General features: G+C 41.1%; 1 protein-coding gene across 4 annotated transcripts in view; it reads left to right on the top strand.

Moving 5' to 3' along the window:
• MYO5A (myosin VA) overlaps nt 1-20,214 on the top strand; it is a 251,227-nt gene that overhangs the window by 78,089 nt on the left and 152,924 nt on the right. For all 4 annotated transcript variants that reach the window (XM_066276320.1, XM_066276321.1, XM_066276322.1 and 1 more), the window contains exons 2-4: nt 517-627; nt 4,638-4,809; nt 8,454-8,598. In XM_066276320.1, coding sequence (XP_066132417.1) covers nt 517-627; nt 4,638-4,809; nt 8,454-8,598 — 428 coding nt within the window. The remainder of the gene's footprint in view (nt 1-516; nt 628-4,637; nt 4,810-8,453; nt 8,599-20,214) is intronic.

Genomic DNA, 20,214 nt, shown 5'->3' on the forward strand with positions numbered 1-20,214 from the left:
GTGCCTGGGCCAACTTTTGCTCCAGTGGAGCCTTGGCTGTGGGAGGGGAAGAGAGAGACAGAGAGGAAGGAGAGGGGGAGGGGTGGAGAAGCAGATGGGTGCTTCTCCTGTGTGCCCTGGCTGGTAATCCAACCCAGGACTTCAAAATGCCGGGCTGACGCTCTACTGCTGAGCGAATCTGCCAGGGCCCAGAGTATAGTTTTTATTCAAGTTTTATTGAGATACAGTTGACAAACAACCCTGTATAAGTTTAAGGTGTATAGCATAGTGATCTGACTAACAGATATTGTGAAATTATTACTACATTATGAAATATACTTTTTTATATTACGTGAACATGATGGTACTACTGGGCTAAAATACTTTTCATCTACTAACTTAAAAATTAAATTTCATATTGGCTAAGAGTTATTTTTACTTAAATTATTTAATTATTAAGAAATCCATGATTTGTTTTATATATCATTATGAAGTAATTGATTTGCTAGTTTAATTTTCTTTCTTTTTGTTTTCTAGTTTGCCAGGGTTTGGATACCTGATCCTGAGGAAGTTTGGAAGTCAGCAGAGCTGCTAAAAGATTATAAACCAGGAGATAAGGTCCTCTTGCTTCACCTTGAGGAAGGAAAGGTAAGAATTTTGCTTTATTTGTTGTCATTGGCATAAAGTGAGGGATTTCAAAAGTGTAAGTTTGCTGTGTACCTAACTGCAGTTGGAAGTTTTGAGCTGATCTAATATTTTTACTTATTAAATTGATTAAAAATGGCAAACTCAATTTTCTATACCAATGGGTTAGTGAAAATAGCAGATGCTTTAAAAATCTATATTCATATATAATCCTCCTAAATATGTGTCTGTTTATCCGTATTTTGTTTAGTCTAGCATTAAAATGCTTTCATGTTAATATATTTTATATCATTTAAGGAGCCAGTCAGATTTGGTATTTGCTGGAATTAGTCATTTGAAAAATATTTACTGATAGCCTTTAGTTTATATAAGCACTTTGCTCATGACCAGAAAAATTGAAAACCAATTGTATCTCTTTATTTCTCTGTCTGCATTCACTAGATGAGTGGACTTGTCTTAGTGCCACACTTTTTTTTTTTAATCAAGTGAGAGGCAGGGAGGTAGAGTGACAGACTCCCGCATGCACCCCCAAGGGATCTACCGGGCAAGCCCTCTACCAGGCGATACTCTGACCATCTGAGGCCTCTGCTCCATTGCTCGGCAATTGAGCTATTTTACCACCTGAGGGGAGGTCATGGAACCATCCTCCGTGCCCAGAGCCAAGTCACTCGAACCATTTGAGCCATGGCTGTGGGAATGGAAGAGAGAGAGGGAGAGTGAAAGAGAGATAGAGAAAGGGGGAGGGGGAGGGGTGGAGAAGCAGATGGGTGCTTCTCCTGTGTGCCCTGACTGAGAATCAAACCCAAGACTTCCACATGCCAGCCCATGCTCTACTGCTGAGCCAACTGGCCAGGGCAGTGCCACATTTTTTTTTAAACCTCTTTTTTTTTTTTTAAGATTTTATTTATTCATTTTAGAGAAGGGGGGAGAGAGAGGAGGGGGAGGAGCAGGAAGCATCAACTCCCATATGTGCCTTGACTGGGCAAGCCCAGGGTTTCGAACCGGCTATCTCAGCGTTCCAGGTTGACGCTTTATCCACTGTGCCACCACAAGTCAGGCAGTGCCACATTTTTTAATCTCTGTTTGACAGGGCATGCCACACTGTTTTCTTAAAAGCCTTTGTGACATACATTTTCTTTAAACAACTTATAGTCTAGCCAGGTTAGCTAAATATAAATACATGAAAAGTTGAGTAAAATATAGGATATATAGAATGGTTCAACTAAGTTGTCAAAAAGTAAATTTATGATTACCAACTGAGGAATGCTATCCTAACAGTTAACATGTATTGAGCACTTAGTGCTTTATTTGCTATAATTCATTCAACCCTTACACCAAGCCTATGAGGTGAACCTATTATTATTATGATTTATGGATGAAGAAATTGAGACTCCGAGTGCAGGACTTGCTCAGAGTTATATAGGTATTAAGGGATGAAGCTGGAATTTAAAGCCAAGAAGTTTGCCTTGATGGTCTGTGCTCAGAACCACTCTGCTATACTGTGAAGACAGTGGGGACTTTAGGGTCCCAATACAGGAATGTTTCATTATGGGCTGCGCTGTCAGGGAAGGCTTCAAGAAGAAGAAAGGATTTGAGTGGGTAGGTAGAATTTGGATTGGCAAAGAAAAGTGGGTAGACCCTGTGAGGATTGGAATGCATTTTGGATAGATTGATTATAGCAAGAATGGAGCAGAGATTTAGAAAGGTTTGTGTTCTAGTTCAAGGCTTGAATATTAAGGTACTAGCTATATTCTATGTTAAGAGGTAGCAAAAGGCATGTTCTCTGACATCAAAGTCAGGTAAGAGAAATAGATATACTGTATTTATGAATAGTGTGACACATAATAAGTATAAACAAGGGAAAAAATTAGAAGAGATTGGGGAGTGGTTAAGTGGCTGGGGAAGGCAGGGGGTCAGGGAGGTGTTGTCTGAAGAATGAGTAGACAAGGGGAGTGCATTTCAGGGATCTAGCAAAGGGCAAGACACAGTGGTGTGTGTTTGGGGAACTACGTAAGTTTCATGTTGTTGGGATGTAAAGTGAGAGTACAGAACTGGCAAGAGGATAGGAGTGGCAGCCAGGTCCCAGAGGGCCTGGTCTTCATGTTGAAACTCTTGTACTTCAACTGGTATGCTGTGGGGAGTGAATATAGTATTTATGAGTAGATGAGGGTGCCAGGTTTGTGTTTTAGAAAGGACTCATGGTTGTCAGCATGCGGGATAAATATCAGGAGAGCAACACAGAGGCAAGGAGATTAGTTGGGAAGCCAGTAGGGAAGAATTAGGTGAGATTAGGAGGAACTTGAATGCCAACCTAAGGAATTAATTTATTCAGCATTTACTGATCATCTACTCTGTTAGGTACACATTGGATGATATTTTCTTATGTTAATTCTCATAACAATTCTGTGGGTTGGTAGGTGGTATTATAACTATACTGCTCACAAAAATTAGGGGATATTTTATAGCTTCATCTTCATTTTTGAAATATTCCCTAATTTTTATGAGCAGTATATTTTCCAAATAAGAAAGCCAAGGCTTAGAGACATTAAGTAGTTCTGTCTGAGATCACACAGTCAGAGTGGCTTCTCTGTATTGCAGGGGCCAATGCAATGGCCAGTCAGCTTTGGGGAAGGACATTATACCCTAATAAACAGGCAGGGTGATATAGTGGCGCAGATTGTAACATTTCCTCCCCATTTAGCATAGTTTATTCCAACCAGATTTGAATATTTGGCCTCTGTGTATCTCTTCAATATTAGCAAAAGTGGCTTTTTACAAAACCAGCATGCCCCTCCCTACAATTAAATTGCATTTTTTTCTTTTCATTTGTCATATATTATTTGCCCTTAATACATATAATGCTTGAGTTTGCCATAAAGCCATATCCTCTTGGCTTTAGAGTAAGTAGTACTTCTTAATTTGGGTGGCCAAACACCTCATTAAAAATAAAATGAAAAAACTATGGACTGTTTTTCAAAAAAAAGTACATATGTGTGTATATATTTATACACACATACACATAAAGTATTACAGCTAATAGCAGGGGCTTCTTGGACCTGTTGGGGTTCAGTACGCCCAAGTATTTACCATGTACTGGGCATTTCCTCATTTAATTTTTACCACACCTCTGTGAGCTGTTTCTATTATGACCTTTTTACAAATGAAAGACTTAGGTTAAATAAAGAAGAAAGAGAGAGAGAGAGGTGGGGTAGGAGCAGGAAGTATCAGCTCATAGTAGTTGCTTCTCGATGTGCCTTGACTGGGCAAGCCAAGGGTTTTGAACTGGCAACCTCAGCATTCCAGATTGATGCTTTATCCACTGTGCCACCACAGTTTTAGAATTTGAAATGAGGTCAGTCTCACTCCAGAGCTAAGTTCTTTTTTTTTTTTTTTCATGACAGAGACAGATAGAGGGACAGATAGGGACAGACAGACAGGAAGGGAAAGAGATGAGGAGCATCAATTCTTCATTGCGGCACCTTAGTTGTTCATTGATTGTTTTCTCATATGTGCCTTGACGGGGGGGGTGGGGAGGCTACAGCAGACCGAGTGACCCCTTGTTCGAGCCAGCGACCTTGGGTTCAAACTGGTGAGCCTTGCTCAAACCAGGTGAGCCCGTGCTCAAGCTGGCGACTTCGAGGTCTCAAACCTGGGTCCTCCGCATCCCAGTCTAAGGTAGAGCCAAGTTCTTAATGACTCTGTTATACTGCCTTACTTATCATAGGTAAAGAAAATAAAAAAAAGATTAAAAAATGTATGGTCTAATATTTGGGTAAAAATATCTAGTCTAAGACTTCTATATTAGCAAAAATTGTTGCTATGAGTCAATACATCTAGTGAAAAAGACGACTTTTTTTCCCCAAGAAGTTTCTGTGGTTTTGGAAGGTGCCAGAAAAATAATTCATTTAATAAGCTAAGAAGCAAATCAGGAATAGGAAATAAGCAAAATGCATAGTTCTGTTTTACATTTACTGCCATGATTTATCTAGATACTGTACCTTGTGCATTTTCAGGATTTGGAATATCGTCTAGATCCAAAGACCAAGGAACTGCCTCACTTAAGAAACCCTGACATACTTGTGGGTGAAAATGACCTTACAGCCCTCAGCTATCTTCATGAGCCTGCTGTGCTCCACAATCTCAGAGTCCGCTTTATTGATTCCAAACTTATTTATACATATTGTGGTAAGTGTACCTTGCTGTCTGAGTGGACTGTGAATTCTTTCCTTTAATGACACAGCCAGGGAAATGTGCATGGCAAGAGGGAAGGCGGAGATCGCGTTTTCCCTTAGAGACAGTTTCACTTCCGAGTCATCAAAAAGATTTACCATTGTTCATTAGCTAGCTATACTTTATACTAAATAAGTTCTTATGTGAACTTAAATAATTTTTGTCAAAAAGAAATGGGCCCCTCTTTTGGATCCTCCTCCCCCGAATATATATGCCAAATTCAGTGCCAATTTGCCAGTTATATTCATTTCTTTTAAAAACTAGAACATGAAGAGTGGATATCCAAAGACTTATTTTGGGGGCTGGTTCAAGAAATTTAGTGTTCTTTTTCTCAATTACTTAAAAAATGCAGGACTGACTTAACTTGTAGCAGCTGTTCTTTTTAAATTTATTGGGGTGGCATTTGTTACTAAAATTATATAGGTTTCAAGTATACAATTCTATAGTACATCATTGTATATTGTACTGTGTGTTCACCACCCCAAGTCAAGGCTCCTCCCATCACCATTTATCCCCCTTTACCCTCTTCTACTTCCTCCTTCCCCCTTTCCCTCTTTTTTTTTTTTTTTTTTTTTTTGTATTTTTCTGAAGCTGGAAACGGAGAGGCAGTCAGACAGACTCCCGCATGTGCCTGACCGGGATCCACCCGGCACGCCCACCAGGGGGCGATGCTCTGCCCCTCCCAGGCGTCGCTCTGTTGCATCCAGAGCCATTCTAGCGCCTGAGGCAGAGGCCACAGAGCCATCCCCAGCACCCGGCCCGGGCTCCAATGGAGCCTTGCTGCGGGAGGGGAAGAGAGAGACAGAGAAGAAGGAGAGGGGGAGAGGTGGAGAAGCAGATGGGCGCTTCTCCTATGTGCCCTGGCCGGGAATCGAACCTGGGACTCCTGCACGCCAGGCCGACGCTTTACCACTGAGCCAACTGGCCAGGGCCCCCCTTTCCCTCTTGTAATCCCCATACTATTGTCAGTATCTGAGGTTTTTGTTTGTTTTTTTGCTTAATCCCTTCACCCTTTTCACCCAGCTCCCCAACACCTTTCCCTTTAATGTATGTCAGTCTGTTTTCTGTATCTATGAGTCTGTTTCTATCTTATTCATTATTTTGTTACTAGATTCTACATGTAAGTGAAATTATACGGTATTTGTCTTTTGCTGACTGGCTTATTCACTTAGTGTAATGCTCTGCAGGTTCATCCGTGCTGTTGCAAAGGATGTAGAAGCTGTTCTTGTTTGATTTGCTTGCCTAGGCTCCTGCTCCGTGCAGTATTAGCTGCCAGGGTCCCAGCTCGGGATTCTTTTCCTGTCTCTTAGAAATTCAGCATGCACATGTATGTATACTTGGGTTCCTTTCCTTCTTTCCTTCTTTTTTCTCTCTTTCTCTATTTCTTCTTTTTTTTCGTGACAGAGATAGAAAGATAGAGGGACAGAGAGACAGATAGGAAGGGAAAGAGATGAGAAGAATAAATTCTTTGTTGCGGCACCTTAGTTGTTCATTGATTGCTTTATCATATGTGACTTGACTGGGGGGCTATAGCTGAGCGAGTGACCCCTTGCTCAAGCCAGTGACCTTGGGCTTCAAGCCAGCGACCTTGGGCTTCAAGCCAGCGACCTTGGGCTTCAAGCCAGCGACCTTTGGGCTCAAGCCAGCTACCAGCTCAAGCCAGTGATCATGGGATCATATCTATGATCTCACACTCAAGCTGGCGACCCCATGCTCAAGCCAAATAAGCCCGTGCTCAAGCCGGCCCAGTTACCTGGTGTTTCGAACCTGAGTCCTCTGCATCCCAGTCCAATGCTCTATCCACTACACTACTGCCTGGTCAGGTTCTATTTTCTTTTTATCCTTTATTTTCTGTCTAATCCCTGGCTCTTTTTTTCTCTACTTTCATTCTTCTCTGAGACTCAGATCTGTGATATCCACTTGTTTCTACTTCTAAGTTTGTTTGCTTGGGGTACCTATCTCAGTGCTGGCTGTTTTTTCATAACTCTTCATTTTGGATAGGGACAGATATCTTTTTTTCCCCCCGGATATCTCCTTTTAAAAAAATTTATATCTTTTATGTCATTGTTATTGACTCTTTTCCCCCTGTGTATTAACTGAATATTTCTTTTTTTTTTCAATTATCATATTTTTTCCTTTTCTTTTTTTTACAGAGACAGAGAGAAAGTCAGAGAGAGGGACATATAGGGACAGACAGACAGGAATGGAGAGAGATGAGAAGCATCAAACATCAGTTTTTCGTTGTGACACCTTAGTTCATTGATTGCTTTTTCATATATGCCTTGACCATGGGCCTTCAGCAGACCTAGTAACCCCTTGCTCGAGCCAGCGACCTTGGGTCCAAGCTGGTGAGCTTTGCTTAAACCAGATGAGCCCGCACTCAAGCTGGCGACCTCGGGGTCTCAAACCTGGGTCCTCCGCATCCCAGCCCGACGCTCTATCCACTGCACCATTGCCTGGTCTGGCGTATTTCTTCCTTTTTTTATTGAATGTTACCTTACTGGTAAAGCTTTCCTAGCCCCACACTCCCATCTAAATCATAAAATCCATTGTCCCCTCTTTAGTATCAATCTTCCTTTTCTGTTTAAATTTTCTCCTTTTCCTTACTACTATCTAACCTATGATATATATGTATTTTTTTATTTATCTTGTTAATTGTTTGAATTTCCCACTATAATATAAGGTACATGAGGGTAATTAAAGATTTCTCTTTTTTTGTTTACCGCTATAAGCTGGCACTTACACTTGATACATAGGTGGAGCTGAAAAAATATTTGTTAAATGAATGACTTCATTAAGTTAATATACACCTACTGTAAATGTGAGAAAGTATAAATAGATATAAAATTGGTATCAATCTCTGTACAGTTTAGTGACATGTTTTCCTGTGACATTTAATATTCTTTAAAAATATGATTGTGTGCCTGGGCGCTGGGGATGGCTCCTTGGCCTCTGCCCCAGGCGCTAGAGTGGCTCTGGTCTCGGCAGAGTGACGCCCCAGAGGGGCAGAGCATCGCCTCCTGGTGGACAGAGCATCGCCCCTGGTGGGCGTGCCGGGTGGATTCTGGTCGGGCGCATGCGGGAGTCTGTCTGACTGTCTCTCCCCGTTTCCAGCTTCAGAAAAATACAAAAAAAAAAAAAAAAATTGTGGTGGTAGCACAAGAGTGTGTCATGCCGGTAACAAAATATATTTAATCACTCTGTTTTATATATTTTATTTGTTTTCAATATTATGAATAACATGATAAATATATATTTTTTTAAATCTTGCATGAATCTCTTGATTGTTTCATTTGGATAAATTTCTAGAGGTGGAATTTTTGGTTTAAATATTATGACAATATTTAAAATTCTTTTGACATTGCCACAATTGTCATTATTTTAAATAACCTAGTTCAATTTTTAAATGGTATTGTATTTAGGACTAGGTATAATGGGTTCAGAGGCAAAAGCTATAACATATTTTAATCTTTAACAATTTATATGTTCAGTACTAACTGAAATTGTAATTTTTGTTAACTGTGATTCTCACTTAACCAAGTTTGATATGCCTATTAGGATATCATTGACTTCTTTTGACTTTTCACCCCCTTTTCTAGGTATAGTCCTAGTAGCTATAAATCCTTACGAACAGCTGCCTATTTATGGAGAAGACATTATTAATGCATACAGTGGTCAGAACATGGGGGATATGGACCCGCATATCTTTGCAGTAGCTGAAGAAGCTTACAAGCAAATGGCCAGGTTGGTGGAAGCTCTACTTTTTATTTATGACTCTTATTATATGTGATAATTTCTTTTTTGCTGAGTCATAGATTATTATTATTATTATTATTTTATACAGGCACAGAGAGTCAGAGAGAGGGATAGATAGGGACAGACAGACAGGGACAGAGAGAGATGATAAGCATCAACCATCAGTTTTTCATTGTGACATCTTAGTTGTTCATTGATTGCTTTCTCATATGTGCCTTGACTGTGGGCCTTCAGCAGACTGAGTAACCCCTTGCTGGAGCCAGCAACCTTGGGTCCAAGCTGGTGAGCTTTTATTTGCTCAAACCAGATGAGGCTGCACTCAAGCTGGTGACCTCGGGGTCTCGAACCTGGGTTCTTCTGCATCCCAGTCTGACGCTCTATCCACTGCGCCACCACCTGGTCAGGCAAGTCACAGATATTTTTAAATGCAGTGAATGGCAACTTATAAGTTATTGTTAAATAAATAGTGTTGACTGGTTTGTCTCAGATGACCTGCATTATTATTAAAATAACCTACATTTGTAGCCTGACCTGTGGCGGTGCAGGGGACCAAACATTGGCCTGGAATGATGAGTTTGTCAGTTTGAAACACCAGGCTTGCCTGGTCAAGGCACATACAAGAACCTGTGAATTAATGCTTTCTGCTCTTTCCCTACTTCTCTCTCTCCCTCCCTCCTCTCTAAAATCAGAAGAACAAAAAGTCTACATTTGTAAAATGTGAGATATTTTTAAATTGCCATTGGAATCTCATTCTGATCCTGTGGCTATGCAAGTCTAGATGATCTGTTTTACGGATGAATGGATCAAGGATTGATGGTATTAAATGACTTGCCTAATGTTTTTCAGCTGAGTGGCAGACAAGAACTAAAGGGCCCAAAAGCTGGAAGAAATCTACCTGTACTTTAGAGACTTAAATATCAAGAAAATTGTGAATTTTAATGTTAGCATTATGTGGTAGGACATCACTGATCCTGAATAACATCAGCAAAATGTCTTGAGTATTAACCATGGAACATTTTAAGAGTGGAGAATGAGAGAAAAAAAGCTAATTTTAAGACTACATTGGCCCTGGCCAGTTGGCTCAGTGGTAGAGCCTTGGCTGGGTGTGTGGAAGTTCTGGGTTTGATTCTTGGTCAGGGCACACAGGAGAAGCAACCATCTGCTTCTTCACCACTCCCCCCTTTCTCTCTCTCTCTCTCTCTCTCTCTCTCTCTTTCTCTCTTCTTCTCCCACAGCCATGGCTCAAATGGTTCGAGCGAGTTGGCCTCAGGCACTGAGGATGGCTCCATAGCCTTACTTCAGGAGCTAAAATAGCTTGGTTGCTGAGCAATGGAGCAACAGCCCCAGATGGGTAGAGCCTCCCCGGTAGGGGCTTGCCAGTTGGATCCTAGTCAGGGTGCATGCAGGAGTTTGTCTCACTGCCTCCCACCTCCAATAATAATAATAAAAAAAGACTATATTCTACTTTTTTATTTTTACTATATTCTACTTTTTTATTTTTAAGAGAGATAGAAGGACAGACAGGGACAGACAGACAGGAAGGGACAAAGATGAGAAGCATCAAGTCTTTGTTGTGGCACCTTAATTGTTCATTGATTGCTTTCTCATATGTGCCTTCACCAGTAGGCTCCATCCAAGCCAGTGACCTCTTGCTCAAACCAGCAACCATGGGGTCATGTCTGTTATCCCACACTCAAGCCAATGACCCTGCGCTCAAGCCACATGAGCCTGTGATCAAGTCGGATGAGCCTATGCTCAAGCTGATGACCTTGGGGTTTTGAATATGGATCCTCTGCATCTCAGGCCTACACTCTATCCACTGTGCCACTGCTTGGTCAGGGACATTGTACTTGTAATAATCTAATTTTATGGGCCCTGACTAGTTAGCTCAGTTGGTTAAGAGTATTGTCCCAAAACAATAAGGTTGCGGGTTTGATCCCCAGTCAAGTCACATACAGGAGTAGCCCAATGTCCCTGTCTCTCTCTCCCTGCCTCTCTCTCTCTCTCAAAAAAAAAAAAAAATATATATCTATATATATATCTATATATCTATATATATATATAATGTTATGTAATGCAAAACTGTGGATGCTTAAAAGAATAGTATATATTTAACTTATTTCTCCAGTCTACAGGTAAGAACTTGGTATGTTATAAATATCTATGATACAGGAAATCCTCAAAGAGTTTGTGGAGAGAAAACTGATATTTCAGAGGTTTTTATTTTTTTCTTTCCAACTAGGGAGAGTTTTTATGTATACCATATTTTTTCGCTCCATAAGCACACCTTTTTTTTCCCCAAAAGTGGAGGGGGAAATGCTCGTGTGTCTTATTGGAGCGAAAAATACGGTATTTTATTAAATATTTTAACACACCATTTGGTTCAGAATATTTTATTCTTATTTTCCTCCTTAAAACCCTAAGTGCGTCTTATGGAGCGAAAAATATGGTAATTGGATCAGTGTGTGACAATTTTTTCAGTGACAGCCTGTAGAAGTCATTATATTCTTTTATTAATAAAATATTATTAATACTTCTAAAAGCTAACAGTTATTAAGTACTCTCTTGTACAAGACACTGTTTATTTGCCTGCCATTTATTAACTAATTTTATCCTCACAGAACCTTCTGAGATTTTATTACTGTTAATCTTCATTTTACTGAGAGGTTATATAACTTTCCCAAGGCCACAGAACTAGGAAGACTAGTTTTCAAATTCCATTAGTCTGATACTGTGAAATACATTTTAAAAATAAAATGAGTCTAACCTGTGGTGGTGCAGTGGATAAAGCATTGACCAGGAACGCTGAGGTCACCAGTTCAAACCTTGGGCCTGCCTGATCAAGTCACATATGGAAGTTGATGCTTCCTGTTCCTCCTCCCTTCTGTGTCTCTCCTTCTTTCTCTCTCTTTCTCCTGTCTCTATAAAAATGAATAAATAAAATTAAAAAAATAATAAAATGACTAAGCCTACGTTTATACTACATAACATCTCATGTTATATCAGATTCTATTATAAAATAATGAAATCCTGGTCAGGTAGCTATTTGTTTAGAGTATCATCCTAATAAGCCAGGGTTGCAGGTTTGATCCCTGGTCAGGGCACATCCAGGAGTCAACCAATAAATGCATGAAATAGTAATGAGTGTCAAAAGTTTAAGAAACTTTGTCTTTTTGTGTGTCTTTTAAGCTTAAAATTGAAAAAATTTCATCTATTAGTATAATTTTTTTCTGTCAAAGTTAGAAAAGCCCACTGGTATTTGATTTATATAGTATTAGAGCATTGCAGTACAGAGTTACACTATACAACTACAAACCTGAGAACTACTAGGTAGAGGGGGAATTTAGTGCTGAGAGCCTAAAAATAATCTCTGACAAATTTTATACTGCTAATAGAAAACTTGACTTTTTTGAAAATGCTCTTCTTAAATATGAAAGTTTGGCTCTTACCATCTTTTTTACTGGTAATCCAAATAGTATTAGATATATATGAATATTTATTGCTTTTTGCCCTTAGATTTACTTTTGTTTTCTAATATTTATCCTCTCATTATTCTCCTGTGGCTCAGCCACTCAGTGTGATTTGGTAACTTCAGGTTTCTTTGTTGGTTTTCTTTGCTCCATTTTGTTGTTTACATAGTTTTTCAATGTGCTTCAATCAGTTATATTGTGTTGACCTTTTATATGAATAAATCCACACCCATAACATGTGCCAAACAACTAAATAGATCACATCTGATTGGACTTATAGTTGAGAATTGATGTTGCAGGATCTTTTATTTATTTATTTTAGCAAGAGAGAGACAGAGTGAGAGACAGAGAGAGGGACAGATAAGGACAGACGGGAAGGAAGAGAGATGAGAAGCATCAATTCTTCATAGCAGCACTTTAATTGTTCATTGATTGGTTTCTCATATGTGCCTTGTCCAGGGGTCTATAGTGGAGTGAGTGACCCCTTGCTTAAGCCAGCAACCTTAGGCTTTAAGCCAGTGACCTTTGGGCTCAAGCCAGAGACCATGGGGTCATGTCTTTGATCCCACACTCAAGCCAGAGACCCCATGCTCAAGCTAGTGAGCCCCTGCTCAAGTCGGATGAGCTCATGCTCAAGATGGTGACCTTGAGATTTTGAACCTGGGTCCTCTGCATCCCAGTCCGATGCTCTATCCACTGTGCCACTGCCTGGTCAGGCCATTTTTTTTTCTTTTGTATTTTTCTTAAGTGATAAGTGCGGAGGCAGCCAGTATATGCCCAGCCAAGATCCACCTGGCAAGCCCACTAGTGGGCAATGCTCTGCCCATCTGGGGCCCTTGCTCCAATGCAGCTGGAGCTATTTTAGTACCTGAGGCAAGGCCATGCTGCCATCCTCAGTGCCCGAGGCCAACCTGCACAAGTGCATCCTTGGCTGCAGGAGGGGAAGAGAGAGAAAAGAGAGAAGAGGAAAAGTGGAGAGGCAGACAGTCGCTTCTCCTGTGTGCCCTGCCCGGGAATCGAACCCGGGACATCCACACACCAGGCTCACACTCTACCACTGAGCCAACCAGCCAGGGCCAGGACATTTTTTTTTTCTAACAAATGAAAATTTGCTATTTTTACTAGATGTGAATTCTGGTGTTTCACATTACCGGTGCTCCTAGAGGCCTCTTGTATCTTAAGGGAAGGTACAATGCACTGCTTGTTCAGTAGACCTTTCTTGAATACCACCCAAGCACTATTTGGGCCATGGCATACACAGCAGTGAACAAATTAGATAGATAAAAATTTCTGCCCTCATGAAATGAGGCATGATAAACAATAAAAATAAATAAGAGGCCCTGGCCGGTTGGCTCAGCTGTAGAGCGTCGGCCTAGCGTGCGGAGGACCCGGGTTCGATTCCTGGCCAGGGCACACAGGAGAAGCGCCCATTTGCTTCTCCACCCCTCCGCTGCACTTTCCTCTCTGTCTCTCTCTTCCCCTCCCGCAGCCAAGGCTCCATTGGAGCAAAGATGGCCCGGGCGCTGGGGATGGCTCTGTGGCCTCTGCCTCAGGCGCTAGAGTGGCTCTGGTCGCAACATGGCGACGCCCAGGATGGGCAGAGCATCGCCCCCTGGTGGGCGTGCCAGGTGGATCCCGGTCGGGCACATGCGGGAGTCTGTCTGACTGTCTCTCCCTGTTTCCAGCTTCAGAAAAATGAAAAAAAAAAAAAAAAAAAAAAGATACACAGGCTGTCATGTATTAATAAATGGTATTATGAAAAATAAAGTCAGAAAAGGAAGTAGGGAATACTGGGTGGGCTAGAGGTGTATGTACTAGGCTCAGGAAAAGCTTCATTGTAAAGCTACCTCCTTTTTGCTAAACTTTAAAAAAATTGAGATTTACAAAAAGGTTGGAAAATTGTATACTCCTGATCACCTATGACTTAGCTGTCATGTGGTACCAAGTATCTTATGTAAATAGACTTAAAGTAATGCATCCTACCCAATAAGTAAAGTTTTATGTATGGCATGTTAAGGTGTATTAACTTACATTAATCATTAACTACTATGTTTAGATGCCTACTGTATATGCCAAGCATGGTGTCAACTGTTATCTCTAGTCTTCATGACATCCCGGAGAGCAGACAGATGAGGAAAGTAACTTGTTTGGGTTATCATACTAATAAATAATGTCTGAGAACTGAGATTTGAGTCCAGCTCTGAGACTCCAAAGCTTTTTTTCTTTACCATTTAAATTTCTTACTGTCAGCTATATGGTCCTACTTTAACACATCCATTCCCTCAAATTTACATTGCATACTTCTATTTTTGTATTTTTGATTCCGCCTAGAATATCCTTTTTTGTGTTCCTTTATCTGCCTCATTTTTCTTTATTCTTCATGATTCCACTCAAATTTTACTTTTTTTTTTATAATTTTATTTTTTTAATGGGGCGACATCAATGAATCAGGATACATATATTCAAAGATAACAAGTCCAGGTTATCTTGTCTTTCAATTATGTTGCATACCCATCACTCAAAGTCAGATTGTCCTCTGTCATCTTCTATCTAGTTTTCTTTGTGCCCCTCCCCCTCCCCCTTTCCTTCTCCCTCTCCCTTTCCCCCCTCCCCCCGTAACCACCACACTCTTATCAGTGTCTCTTAGTTTCACTTTTATGTCCCACCTACGTATGGAATAATGCAGTTCCTGTTTTTTTCTGATTTACTTATCAAATTTTACTTTTAGACCACCTCAGCTCCCAGTAAATGATTTATTGCAGAATACTTTATTATATGAGTACTGTCTACCCCATAGGGTTGCAGTAGGAATAAAATGTGGTAAGTATAAGCATCTATAAGTTATAAACAAATATAATTAGCTATTTCTTTTGTGGCATCTTTATATTAATCTCAGAAGCTCTATACTAATGGAACAAAAATGTCAGATTGACATGAGAGGATCTGATAGCCATGTGACAGGCTTCTCACCTGCAATTAAATGACCTCAGCACATATCTCTAGGGAACACTTATATTCATTTTCATTTCATTAATAGTCTGTCTGCTTCTCTGAAGCACAACTTTCACCAGTGCCAGCACACTCTTTTATAGTAAATATTTACACTTCAAAAATAATACTCAGCCTGACCAGGCAGTGATGCAGTGGATAGAGTGTAGGACTGGGACCCAGAGGACCCAGGTTCAAAACCCCAAGGTCACTGGCTTGAGAGCAGGCTCATCTGGCTTAAACGCAAGCTGGCCAGCTTGAGCATGGGGTCACTGGCTTGAACATGGGATCATGGACATGACCCCATGGTCGCTTGCTTGAGCCCAAGGTCGCTGGCTTGAGCAAGGAGTCACTTGCTCTGCTGTAGCCCCCCGGTCAAGGCAATCAGTGAGAAAACAATCAATGAACAACTAAGGTGCCACAACAAAGAACTGATGCTTCTTATCTCTCTTCCTTCCTGTTTGTCTCCAGCTGTTCCTCTCTCTTTCTCTCTCTCTGTCCCTCTCTCTGTCTCAAAAAAAAATTGTCATTGTGAACTTATTGTCTAGTATACATTTATTTATTTTTAAATTTAAACAGTTAAATTTAACAGGGTGTTATTGGTCAATCAGAGTACATAGATTTAGAAAAAACATCTCCATATCATTTGGACAGTCGATTATGTTGTATACCCATCATCCAAAGTCAAATCATCTTCTGTCACCCTATATTTTGTTTATCTTTAAGCCCCTTCCCTTCCCCCTCCCCCTCCCTCTCTACCCTTCCCTTCCCCCTGGTAACCACTGCACCCCGTCTATGTCCATGAGTCTCAATTTTGTGTCCCACCTATTTATGGAATCAACAGTTCTTAATTTTTTCTGATTTACTTACTTCCCTCAGTATAATGTTCTCAAGGTCCATCCGTGTTGTCGTAAATGATTCTATGTCATCATTTCTTATGACTGAGTAGTATTCCATTGTATATATGTACCACATCTTCTTTATCCAATAGTATAATTTTTTTTTTCTTTTGTACCTTTCCGAAGCTGGAAACGGGGATAGACAGCCAGACAGACTCCCACATGCGCCCGACCGGGATCCACCTGGCACGCCTACCAGGGGGCGACGCTCTGCCCACCAGGGGGCGATGCTCTTCCCCTCCGGGGCATCGCTCTGTTGCGACCAGAGCCACTCTAGTGCCTGGGGCAGAGGCCAAGGAGCCATCCCCAGCGCCCGGGCCATCTTTGCTCCAGTGGAGCCTCACTGCGGGAGGAGAAGAGAGAGACAGAGAGGAAGGAGAGGGGGAGGGGTGGAGAAGCAGATAGGCGCTTCTCCTGTGTGCCCTGGCCGGGAATCGAACCCGGGATTTCTGCACACCAGGCTGACGCTCTACCACTGAGCCAACCGGCCAGGGCCAATAGTATAATTTTTTTTTTTTTTTCCTGAAGCTTGAAACAGGGAGAGATAGTCAGACAGACTCCCGCATGCGCCCGACCGGGATCCACCTGGCACGCTCTGCCCACCAGGGGGCGATGCTCTGTCCCTCTGGGGCGTTGCTCTGTTGTGACCAGAGCCACTCTAGCGCCTGGGGCAGAGACCGAGGAGCCATCCCCAGCATCCGGGCCATCTTTGCTCCAGTGGAGCCTCAGCTGCGGGAGGGGAAGAGAGAGACAGAGAGGAGGAGAGGGGGAGGGGTGGAGAAGCAGATGGGCGCCTCTCCTGTGTGCCCTGGCTGGGAATCGAACCCGGGACTTCTGCACGCCAGGCCGACGCTCTACCACTGAGCCAACCGGCCAGGGCCAGTATAAATTTTTTTAAATTTAAATCTTTTCTTCCTGAGATTGATCAAAAACAGAAATCACAGAGAGACAGCAGAGTAGTTTGATTTTGACAAGTGATAATAACATAGAAAAACTTAGAAGAAACTCTCTAATAAGGGAGATAAGGATTAGATTATCAAGTGAAGGTACATCTTTAAGTCACTGCACTAAAAACACAGCTTTGGAAGAAAGCATTATATTACACTAACTTAGTTTTTTCTTTTTTTTAACAAGGGATCAAATAAAGGGAGAAATCATTTGATTGATAATGCAAAAAAGTAAAACGCTAGGTTTTATTTCATAGAACATGTTCACTTACAAGCTAAAAATTAGACCTAAGTATTTGTACACTTTACCAGGGTAGGTGGCAACACCCAGTAGTTTATTATCAGAGTGTAAATATCTCCATGGGTGGATATATAAACTTGTATTCTTCATGAGTCAGGTATTAGGTTGGCATTACTTAATTTCCTCATTAATGATCTGGATGTGAATTGAAAGTATGCTTATTCAATTTGTAGAGGACAAATTGATGATATTGGAAGATATGAATAGTATTCAATGTGACTATGATAAACTAGATAGATTACATTTTTAAGGGGTAACATTTAGAAGGAAAAATCTATATTACACCTGATACAAAATAGAAACTTAATAAACAGCCTGGCCTGTGGTGGCGCAGTGGATAAAGCGTCGACCTGGAAATGCTGAGGTCGCCGGTTTAAAACCCTGGGCTTGCCTGGTCAGGGCACATATGGGAGTTGATGCTTCCAGCTCCTCCCCCCTGTCTCTCCTCTCTCTCCTCTCTCTCTCTCTCTCTCTCTCTCTCTCTCTCTCTCCTCTCTAGAATGAAAAAAAAAAAAAAATTAAAAACAAAAATTAAAAAAAAAATTAAAAAAAAAAAAAAAGAAACTTAATAAACATAAGGTAAGTCTGGACAGACCAAATAGATACAGATATTGATACTAAATAGATATAGATACTGAGGACCATAGAAGGAAAATAGACCAAAATGTAAAATGTAAAACCCCTTCTTTCCTCCCTCCCTCCCTCCCTCCCTCCTTCCCTCCTCCCTCCCTCCTTCCCTCTTTCCCTCCCTCCCTCCCTTCCTATTTCCCTCCTTCTCTCCTCCCTCCCTCCTTCCCTTCCTCCTTCTCTCCCTCCCTCCCTCCCTCCCTCCCTCCCTCCCTCCCTCCCTCTATCTCCCTCCTTCTCTCCCTTTCATCCATCTTTCTATCCATCCATCCATCCATCCATCCACCCATCCACCAACTCAGAGTGGATATTGTATCCATGAATAATTTTTTCCTAGGGTTTCAGATGGCTCTATATACATAGTTTAATTCTCATTTCCTTTTTCTTACACAATCTGGTTTCTCCTTTAACCATATAAGAGTCAATTCAGGCATCACCTACTATAGAAAGCAATTTCTCACATCCCCTTCATACATATTCCAGAAATTTCATACCCCCATTTTTCATAATAACCTGAATAGTCCTCTTTTCTAGTAATCACTTTATTCTTTGTGTGCTTTTTACTCTCTCTCAATAAGCTATAATCCTAAAGTCTTTCATCTTCATAAAATGCTTGGCATATTGTTTCTGCTCATTACATGTATGCTGAATAAAAGAACAAAGCAATATTTTTAGGTGGAGGCTTTTAGTTCACATAAAAGCTGATGAGCCCTGGCTGAATAGGTCAGTTGGTAAGGGGATTGTTCCAGTACACAAAGGTTGCAGGTTCAATCCCCAGTCAGGGCACATACACATACAGGACATATCAATGTTTCTATCGCTCTCTCTCTCTCTCTCTCTCTCTCTCTCAAATCAGTTAAAAAAAAGAACCTCTGAGCCACCATTGACTGAAACAGGTCAGAAGAGCTCACCTCTACTCCTGTGCACCTAGTTTTCAAGCTATTTGGAATCATTATAGGGCCTTTGAGAAGACTGGCTAAGCTTGAAATCATAAATCCTTGGTTTATACATCCCTAGGATGCTTCAGATTAATCTGTCCTTGATGAGGAGGGGAGGGGCTCTGTTCCTTAACTTGGTTTTTATCAGGCCCTCAAAGTGAGAGCTACATTCAGAATGGAGAAAGTAGGTTCTTACGAGGACAAAAGCACCCAAAATGTGCCTGACCAGGTGGTGATGTAGTGGATAGAGTGTTGACCTGGGATGTTGAAGACCCAGATTCAAAACCCCGAGGTTACCGGCCTAAATGCAGGCTCATCTGGCTTGAGGCCAGGGTTGCCAGCTTGAACATGGGATCATAGATATGATTCCATGATCACACTGGCTTGAGCTCAAAGGTCGCTGAATTGAGCCCAAAGGTTGCTGGCTGGAGCAAAGGGTCACTGGCTCAGCTGGAGTGCCGCTCCCAGTTAAGGCACGAAAGAGAATTAGTCAATGAATAGCTAAAGTACTGCAACTACAAGGTGATGCTTCTCATCTCTCTCCCTTCCTATCTGTCTGCCTGTTTCTCTGTCTCCGTCTCGTGTGTGCACTAAAACAAACAAACAAAAACCCCAAAGTATAAATATTATGAATAGTGGCTTATCAGCTGATCAATTTTTCTAGAGAATTATAAATTATTATTATAATCTAAAGTCCACAGCTCAGATGAAACCATACATTTTTTATCCCTGATGTTTTTGTCTGTTTTCTCCCCATCTTTATAGTACTCTTCCTGTTTTTCCCTTTGTGTGTCTTTATTATGTATTATCCTTCTCCTTTCTGTGTCTCTGCTTCACCTGTCTGTTTCTATTCTTGTGTCTTTTTGGTATTTCTTCCTATGTCCATGTAGAACTAGAAAACATTTTGAAGACCTTATTATACTTACTTTATAAAGATTTCTGATTCCTGTTCTTAATTTAAAAGCAAGTCAGTGGATTATTTTACATTTTTACCTTTGTAACCCTTTATTGATTTTGATTATCTCTAATTCAGGGGTTCTCCAGAGAGGAAATGTTACTCATCTCATATATGGCCATACAACACTGAGTATCTGTAGGCCTTTCCTGTTCCAGTTCTTCTAAGAGTTTACCCTGGCTTAGAGTACAGGCTATGGCCAATCCAACATCTAAAAATATCAATTGCAAAGTTAGTTTGACTTTTATTTTTATCTTTCAAGATTTTGTTGACTTATAGAGAGAAGGGAGAGAAAGAAAAAGGTGGTGGGGGCAGAGCAGGAAACACCAGCTCCTAATTGCTTTTCATGTGTGCCTTGACCCAGCAAGCCTAGGGTTTTCAACCAGCAACTTCAACATTCCCGGTCAGTGCTCTATCCACTCTGCCACCACAGGTCAGGCCAAGTTTGACTTTTAGATCATAGTTCTTCAGGGTTTTTT

Source organism: Saccopteryx bilineata, chromosome 4, assembly GCF_036850765.1.
Source record: "Saccopteryx bilineata isolate mSacBil1 chromosome 4, mSacBil1_pri_phased_curated, whole genome shotgun sequence".
NCBI lineage: Eukaryota > Metazoa > Chordata > Mammalia > Chiroptera > Emballonuridae > Saccopteryx > Saccopteryx bilineata.